The sequence below is a fragment of the Nematolebias whitei genome, chromosome 23, assembly GCF_014905685.2.
Source record: "Nematolebias whitei isolate Nwh7 chromosome 23, NemWhi1, whole genome shotgun sequence".
Lineage (NCBI taxonomy): Eukaryota > Metazoa > Chordata > Actinopteri > Cyprinodontiformes > Rivulidae > Nematolebias > Nematolebias whitei.
This window is the reverse complement of record NC_056520.1, coordinates 11,284,091-11,293,085: the sequence shown is the minus strand read 5'-3', so window position 1 is coordinate 11,293,085 and position 8,995 is coordinate 11,284,091. Positions and strand designations below refer to the sequence as shown.

At 39.9% G+C, this 8,995-nt stretch overlaps 1 protein-coding gene across 3 annotated transcripts in view; it reads right to left on the bottom strand.

The window, feature by feature from the left end:
- dmd (dystrophin) overlaps positions 1-8,995 on the bottom strand; it is a 274,434-nt gene that overhangs the window by 143,263 nt on the left and 122,176 nt on the right. For all 3 annotated transcript variants that reach the window (XM_037696602.1, XM_037696599.1, XM_037696600.1), the window contains 2 exons: positions 4,018-4,152; positions 1,068-1,217 (listed from right to left, as the gene is read on the bottom strand). In XM_037696602.1, coding sequence (XP_037552530.1) covers positions 1,068-1,217; positions 4,018-4,152 — 285 coding nt within the window. The remainder of the gene's footprint in view (positions 1-1,067; positions 1,218-4,017; positions 4,153-8,995) is intronic.

The following is an 8,995-nucleotide window of genomic DNA, read 5'->3' as shown; positions in this document are numbered from 1 at the left end:
TGATTTACCACACTACAATATGCCTTTTAGAGTTTCACTGACCATATACCTATAGGTTAAATACAAAGTGGAATAGTTTATTTTTCCCTCCAAGGATAATTCCCTTACTGATAAAGCCTGTATCTCACTGGGCAACGATGGTTTGCAAACTAGTTAGCAAACAAGATTCAGTAGATAGTCCAGGATTGGCAAACATATGTACAGAAAAGAAGGGCTCTTAAAAGGGTAATTATCATTTATCTGGCAACACTGATGACATGCTTTCAAGAGACATACATGCAGTCCCAACTTGATAAACAAAGTGGTTCTATCCAAAATGGTGAATCCAGGAACATTAGTTAAGACCAAGGATGAAAAAAAAAAAAAAAAAACAGACTCTGAGACCTGGATTCAAAAACTTTCAATTTCAGAGGAAATGAACACTGTTGTCATGTACACGAAAAAGACAAAACTGTAGCAGAAAAGCTACGCTCAATTTATTTTCACTCCATTTTTTAAATAGAATTTCAAACAAGTTCAAGAAATTAGTGTAACAACTTTTCTCTCCAAATAGATGCAGTGTTCTCCCAAAACCATCTAAAACTGTTCTTTTCAAAGACTGGTTGCTCAAACAGCAGCTACAAGACTTGTTGGCCACAAATACATAATTATGGGAGACTGCAACTGTAGATTTGGCCATTTACATGGACTTTTCTGACAATTTTAAGATGCAACTTGTCTCCTTACATCCTGTAAGCACCGACTTAAGAATGCAAATAGTAAATAGCAAAGCTTAACGATGTTTCCAGGAAGAGGTCCTGTTATTTTCAAATTCTACCACTAGAAAGTCTAACAAGGATTAAAAAGGAATTCAAAAGAAAAAGCAATTCTAACAATTCTTGGAAAGCCAAGTGGACTTTAGAGCAAAAAGGTTTGGATAGGTGAAACCAAAATTAACCTGGAAGCAGTCATGATTCAAAAGCGATATGACCTTTAGGGATGCGAGGGCATGGACGCATTTGGTTTTTGATGGCGTCATGTCTGAGAACAAATAAAACCAGTAAGGTACAAATTCTGAGGTGTCTTACCCTTGCCATAAGCTCATCCCATCGAATGTTGAATGCATCTAGTTTCTGCTGGATCAATTCATCCAGAACTCCACCATCCATCAACGTCTGGGCCAGTTCTCGGATCTGGTTCCTGTTGTCTTCTGGGTGCTGCAGAAGAATCTCGAGGCTCTGCAGACATGGCGGCATACCAGAAAAATTAACCATCATAGCATCAGAATATTGATATCACATGAATTTGCCATGCCAAAAGATTCAATCATCTTTTAGAATGAAGAAGTAGGGCCACAGTAACTTGGGATATTACAAGTTTAAATCAAAATATAGTGTTTTTAAATTAACCTTCTAACGAGCTGAGTAAATCTTTCTCGATATTAAAAGTTTAGTCACACAACCAGAGTACAATAACTAACATTAGCTAAAAGCTACTTTTACCACTAAGGAAAATCATCTATAACAAGAAGAAATAGGAGTACACATCATTCAAACTTTGCAGCAAGATGCAGAAAGAATCACTTTCTTTTTAATGTAAATACTACAAAGAAGATAAAGAAATTAAATGGTCAACACTACCTTGTTAGGACCACTCAGATCAGATGACAACACTGCTATAATGAAAAAACAAGAGTACCACATACGGCACATTATACGCCCATCTACAAACCATTATACAGCAATCTACACTGTATAGCAATGGCTATGTTGTCGGGAGGTGGAAGGAATACTTCTTAGACCTTCTCAATTCCACCAATACATCTTCAATGGAGGAAGCTGAGTTAGGGGACTTTGAGGTTGATCTGTCCATAAACATGGCTGAGATCACAGAGGTAGTTAAAAAGCTCTGTGGTGGCAGGGCTCTGGGGGTGGATGAGATTTACCCTGATTTCCTTAAGGCTCTGGATGTTTTGGGGCTGTCTTGGTTGACAAGCCTTTGCAACATTGTGTGGACATCTGGGGTGGTGCCACTGGATTAGCAGACTGTGGTGGTGGTTCCCCTCATCAAAAATGGGGACAGAGGGTGTGCTCCAATTAAAGGGCATTGCTCTCCTTAGCCTCCCTGGTAAGGTCTTTTCAGGTGTACTGGAGAAGCGAGTCCGATCATTGGTCGAACCTCAGATCCAGGAGGAACAATGCAGCTTTTGTCCTGTCCGTGGAACACTGGATCAGCTCTTTACCCTCACTAGGGGCCTTGAGGGGTCATGGGAGTTTGCCCATCCAGTCTACATGTGTTTTGTGGACTTGGAGAAGGCATTCAGCCATGTTCCTAGGGGTACACTGTGGGGGTGCTCTGTGAGTATAAGATTTGCGGCCCGTTGCTATGGGCTGTTCAGTCCAGTTTGGTTTGCATCGCCGGTAGTAAGTTGTACTACTTCAGGGTGGGAGTTGGACTCCGCTAGTACTGTCCGTTGTCACCAATTCTGCTCATAACTTTTATGGGCAGAATTTCTTGGTGCAGCCAGGGGGCAGAGAGATTCCAATTCGGTGGACTCAGGATTCCATCTCTGCTCTTTGCATATGGTGTTGTCCTGTTAGCATCATCGTGCTGTCATCTCCAGCTCTCATTGGAGCAGTTCACAGCCAAGTGTGAAGCGGCTGGGATGAGAATCAGCACCTCCAAATCTGGGGTGGGTTGCTCTCTTCGAGTCAAGGGTCATGTTTTGCCTCAAGTGGAGGAGTTCAAGTATCTTTGGGTTTTGGTCAAGAGTGAGGAGAGACTGGAGCATGAGATTTACAGATGGATTGGTGTAGCATCTACAATATTGCAGACTCTGTACCAGTTTGTTGTGGTGAAGAGGGAGCTGAGCTAAAAGGCAAAGCTCTCCATTTACCGGTCGGTCTACATTCTTACCCTCACCTATGGCCACGAACTCTGGGTAGTGACCGAAAGAATGAGATCACGGATACAGGTGGTTGAAATGAGTTTCCTCCGCAGGGTAGCTGGATGCTCCCTTAGAGATAGGGTAAGTTCAGTTATCCAGGAGAGACACAGAGTAGAACCGCTGCTCCTACATATCGAGAGAATCCAATTGAGGTGGTTCGGGCATCTGGTAAGGATGCTCCCTAAGCGCCTCCCTAGAGAGGTGCATCGGGCATGTCCGACTGGGAGGAAACTACAGGAAATACCCAGGACAAGCTGGAGAGACTATGTCTCTTGGATGGCCTGGGAATGCCTTGGGGTCCTTCCAGAAGTGCTGGAAGAGGTGGCTGTGGAAAGATGTCTGGTTCTCCCTGCTCAAGCTGTTGACCCCGCGACCCGTCTTTGTGTTGTGCTGGGCTATGTGTTGGGCTCCGAATTACATGTGATGAAGAGTGTAAGATTCAAGATGGTTTTGAAAATGTACAAAACTTCTCTAGTGACACTGTGGATGATAAAGGTGTCATCAATACTGAAGTATGAGAGACAGTGATGGCAGTATTTTCATGGAATGTTGTTTATATGCATCAGTATGGCTGGGTCATTGACAAACTGAAAAGAGGATTGGCCACGATTGGGTGTGGAAGAGCATGGATACAACAAGATGCACACTTAATACATGCGGTTCCAAAAGTTTTTCTGTGCGGGTGGTGAAGGTGCAGGAGTGTGCCTCAAGGATGTGGAATATTTGGCATGTACTGAGAGTTTCCATGATTGCCTTCACACAGAAGTAGGTTTTCCAAATTTATTGCAATTTAGCAATATCTAATAGGTTGTTGAAATTGTTGAGTTGTGAAGTGTCATAGGGGCCTTACCTTTGGAGGTTAAAGTTATTTTATTTAAACAACTAAATAAATGTAATTTTCTGACAGTAATTGTCCTTGCTGTTCTTGATTTGTGTTCTTTGCAAGAAACCGCCTAAAAGACAGGGAGGCGTCACCGTCCTTTTTTGAATTTCTGAACCAAATTTCAATGCGACTTGATTAAAATCAAGAAACCTCTTTATTCCTTCAGAGTTACACTGTGGAGTGTCTTCTGTCCTCTCCTGATACTCACATCGAGAGCTTCCTGCAGCTCCTCAGCTCTCCCTTCCAAGTTATCAGTTTCATCCAGCTTCTGCTCCAGCTGATCCAGGAAGGCATTTTCCTGTTCTAAGTAAGACAGCAGCTCGCACCAGCAAGCCCAAACCTCCTGCAAACACAGACACAAGCACAGTGTGAACAGTCCAATTATTTTAAGCCAAAATGCAGAAGCAACATGCAACAAGGTTGTACCCATAGTACATTTATAGAAATTACATGGCTATGATTAGTATCATCTAGGTGTTTTTGAACAAATGTATTGATCAACTATCATTAGTGTGACCACATCTATAATAACAGACACTTTGACCATTTGCTGCTCTGGAGCATAATGTTCATGTGTGTCAAAACAATCCCAATGCTTATAGATATCAGCAATGACAGAGTAGCAAATGTTGCTGCCCATCAGTTTGGGAAAGGCTAAAGGTCATTTCAAAACAGTTTGGATGTCATCAATCTATCGTTAGACAAAATATTCAAAGGATAAAAGCATCCAAAAGAGCTGGATTAAATTGAAACAAGCGGTACGCAGATGTCCCAGGTCACTGAGGGATTTTAGTAGTGACTGTTTGTAGTTTTCAAGATGAGATTTATCTGGACTGGAGTTAAACAGGGAATGCAAGTGAACCTTAATGTTTTTGGTGCAAGATATTCAAGTAGGTAGGAGTTACACTGTAGAAGAACAGAGTTAATTCTTTTCTGCTTGTCCGAGGCGATGCAGCGTGATGAATCCTGGCAAGCGGCGGAAGCAATTTTATCTACCACCATTTGGCGGAGCCAGTAGGTGGACAATGGTGGCTTTGGCCATTGGTCACCTCAGTCATTTCAGGAAATTATACATTTAAGCAATACAAAAACTACAAAGCATAATTTCCTCAAATGACTGAGTTGGTCAGTTTATGTATACCGATGGTATATGGTGGTCATTCTGGATTTTGATATGGCAACCCAGTTTTTGATAGGGATCTTACTTACATCTAGATGCAGCTACACACCAAAATGGACGTTGGTATCTCCCTTGTTTTTCAAGTTATCCAGCTCACAAGACGAACTGGATGGATGGATGAAGTTCAAGTCCCTTCAGTTGCTGGGGACAATAAATTGGATAGCATGGATTCCCATTGGACCTTTTAGCTTTTTGGGGGTATACCGTCTTAAGAACTGGTTTATAGAAATAAAACTGAACAGAACTAAACTGAAAAACACAGTTTTTCACCTTCAGCTTCTACTTTTTTTCTTCGCCTTAGTTAAATACCAGACACAATGAAATGCTCTGCATTGTTCGTTCCAAGCTGTGCTTACCTCGTTACATTTATTTTCAAGGCCAGGTGACGTTTATTATGTCTTAACGTGCAAAACTTGAAAATTCAGTGGGTATACTTTTTAACTATTAATCATAACACATATGCTGAAATGGATAGAAAAATAGGGAACAATGTAAAATACAGAAAAGTTGGAGCCACTAAACAAAAACAAAAGAAAGTAAGGAGCGCTAGAAGAAGTGGAAGAAAGTTATTAGCACAATTGGTAGCAGTCGATAGCGGCTCTGCCTTTTGTGCTTTAAATTCAATTATAGTGCTCAAACAAGAGCATCTGCTTAGCACTTAAAAGTCCAAGCAGTTTATCAGCAACCACAATTCTGAAAAAAGTTAGGACGTTATGCAAAATGTAAAAAACCAGAATGAAATTATTTGAACATATAAACAATTTATTCACAATAAAAATGGTTGACCCACTATGTCAAGGAGCAATTTATAAGACTGAGTTTGTTGCGGCTCCTCAGACTGATGAAGTCTTTTGGATGAAAGACAAAACGTTTCAACAAAAAGAATCCTTCCAGAGGACATGACTTGACTTTGTTGGATTAGCGGTCGTTATCATCATCAAGCTGCTAGCAGGCCTGCTAACGCTGCTAATGATGCTAATGCTCCTAACAAGATCCTCCATCTGCCTGTATGGACCGAACTCTGCAGACCCATTCGGTTCCGCGGGGAAACCTTGGCTGTTCTCTGTCGGCTGGACCCGGTTCTGGACTGCGGTCTGTGAGGGCAGCTGCTGTGGTCTGTATTACCATCAAGCTGCTGACCGGACCTGCTAACAAGACCACCCCGCTAACAGAACAGAAACCACGATGTTGGAAAAAACCTCACTGCTAACCGAACCACACTGTAGATTTATTTCTTTTTCAACTTTGGCGCCTTGTTTTAAAGTATTTTAATAGTATTTTTTAGTATGTTTTTAGTATTTTAGTAGTATTTTTAGTATGTTTTTAGTGTTTTTGCTGCATGCTTTATTTTTTGGCGAGTCGAGACGGTACTTATCGTCCTAAGCATTTCATTGCACTGTCGCTCTTGTGTTGATTTTGCGTATGACAAATATTCCAAACCTGAACCTGAATTTTCTACCTGGATTATTGAGCATGAATCAGGATGTTTTGAACCACTTTGGTTTTTGTTGAATTTTAATTTTTTTTGTCATATTTTCTGGAAATATAGCATTCCTTAGTTACTGGGTTAATGGCATGCATCTTGCCATACATAACCAATTGCTTTTGAGTGTTCACCCTGCTACCCCACCGGAAAAAAAAAAAAAAAAAAAAAAAGGTGGAAGAGGTTATTTTGTCTCTGCTTCTGGGAAAATAGTGTGTAAAAATAAGAAAGAAAAAAGTAGCATTAGCTTTATTTTTTTCTTGTACATGATCCTCATACTGAGCTACGTACTCAACTGTAACCACAAAGTGCCGTTACATCCCTATTTACTCATGTACAGAGCTACACTTCATTGCTTCCTGTGCCATTCTTTGTGTTTTGCTGCCATGCATGGGGGGGTGGGGGGTGACCAGTCTTCTGATTAATGGGATGCTATTTCAGCCCCTAAACTACCGCCAGCCCAGAGTCAATTTAAAGACAATCCACAATGTTCATTATCTTTAGGGGAACTGACACCTGAAGGTATTTTCTCTTTGTATCTGTTTAATTATGTTTTATTTTACAATATTTTAAAACCCAATTAGATTAAACAATTGGGTTTTGTGAGCTCACAAAATATTTAGCCGAGCTCTAGTTTGACGAATACCTTTAAAAATCAAATAAACAGGTGAATATGAAGTCATACAAACCATTTAGTTCCACCATTTTATAATATTTACTGCATGCACCCTCTGAAAATACAAACAGAAACAAGTTTTCCCAAGGTGTCATTATATCCCAAGGCAGAAAGCAGAAAATCTCTTCTCTTGAGAGATTTTAACAGCATATCTGGTTTTGTAAACTGTAAAAGAACAAGAAAATAAATTGCTGAAATTGTAAAAGAATTGCTGTTGTAAGAAAATGGGCAAAAGGAGAAGGTATAATGAGCCTAGCATTCCTTGAAGGACTGCTGAACACTTGAACCTGCAGCGTTTTATGTGTTTTTATAGTATGTTGAAAAATGATATAGTTGTCTATTTTGTCAAAACTTATATTTAACATTATGCATGAACTCACATACTAGGTGTTAGGATTGACTCCTAGATCTTACATTAAATTCTTTCTTTGTCTAAAGTTGACGGAGTTATAGCCATTTTTGTGTTTGGTAATGATTGTCTGTGGAGGCCATTTTGAACTGGACTGGCCAAATGTTAATCAGTTGTAGATGCCAACGCAATAAGTTTCGAAAGTTTAATTACAACCCATTTTTGGAGTCATGAAACCTAACCATATATTCCATATTTGCCTTTTGGCAGCAGACAATAAAAATGGATTTCCTATCAAATAAGCCAAATATAAACAATTATTATGCTCTAAACGAAGGAATATATTACTACTAATCTTCATAAAAAGTGAAGAATGTTTAAATAAAATTTTCAGTAAAGATATATCATCTTAATGATATGAATATTTAACAGCCAATATGTCAGTCAGACTGATCATTTAGTGAAAATGGACATTAAAAAGACCAAACCATTTTCTCCACCTCTTTATGCTTTCTTCCACCTGCCCCCTACTCTTATTACATACCACAATGTCATCTGCAAACATAAAACGTCATAGTATAAAATGGAGCTGAAAGCTAAAAAAAATAGTGTTTTCCGTTAAAGATGGGAAACAATAATATTGTGAGTTCTGTTTTATCCAAAATATTCAGCTGTCTAATTAAATAGTTTTTATTTTTCTCTTTATATAATAAAAGAACTCAGTGATAATTTTCCTGTGATGGTTTCGTATTTTCAATTCAATTCAATTCAAAAATACATTATTAATCCCAAAGGGGAAATTGAATATTGTTGTAACTCGTTATCCTCGTTTCATTAAGAGATGTTATAGATACTGGTGGCTGTAGGCAGGAAGGATCTCTTGTAAAGGTCCGTCAAACAGTGGATCCGAATAAAATGGCCGCAGATGCTGTCTGATCCATCCACTTAGACTTGGCTGGCATATCGATTCTTCCGGGCAGCAGGATCGCCCAAATGCCAGGTTGAACTCCTCCCAGAGCGATGGCCACTCCTCCCAGAGCGATGGCCACTCCTCGCTCACAAGCCATGTTTTCTACTAATTCCAGGATTCCAGTGGTCAGGCACTTGAGCACAGCCGGCAAGGAGACGGGAATGCATCCATGGCATCTCTTTTTCCAACTCATTTAAGATTGGGGACTGTAGCTGAGATATTATTTGAGCTTTAAAAATGTTGATCAGCTGCTCCCAGTTGTAAAAAAAAAAAAAATAAAAAATAAAAAATAAAAAACAACACATTGTTGTTATGCCCAACAATTTTCAGTCAGGTCATCTGGACAGTTTCTTTTTTTGCTGAAACGTTTCACCTTCCATCCAGAAGGCTTCATCAGTCAAGGAAACACACAACACAAAACTGATTATTTCCCCAAACAGCTTACTCCAAAGTGGAACAAACCAGTTATGTTGGTGCTAAGATGGTGTCTTTGGCACACCCCCTCCTCTGTTGCTGGCCCTCTTCCTC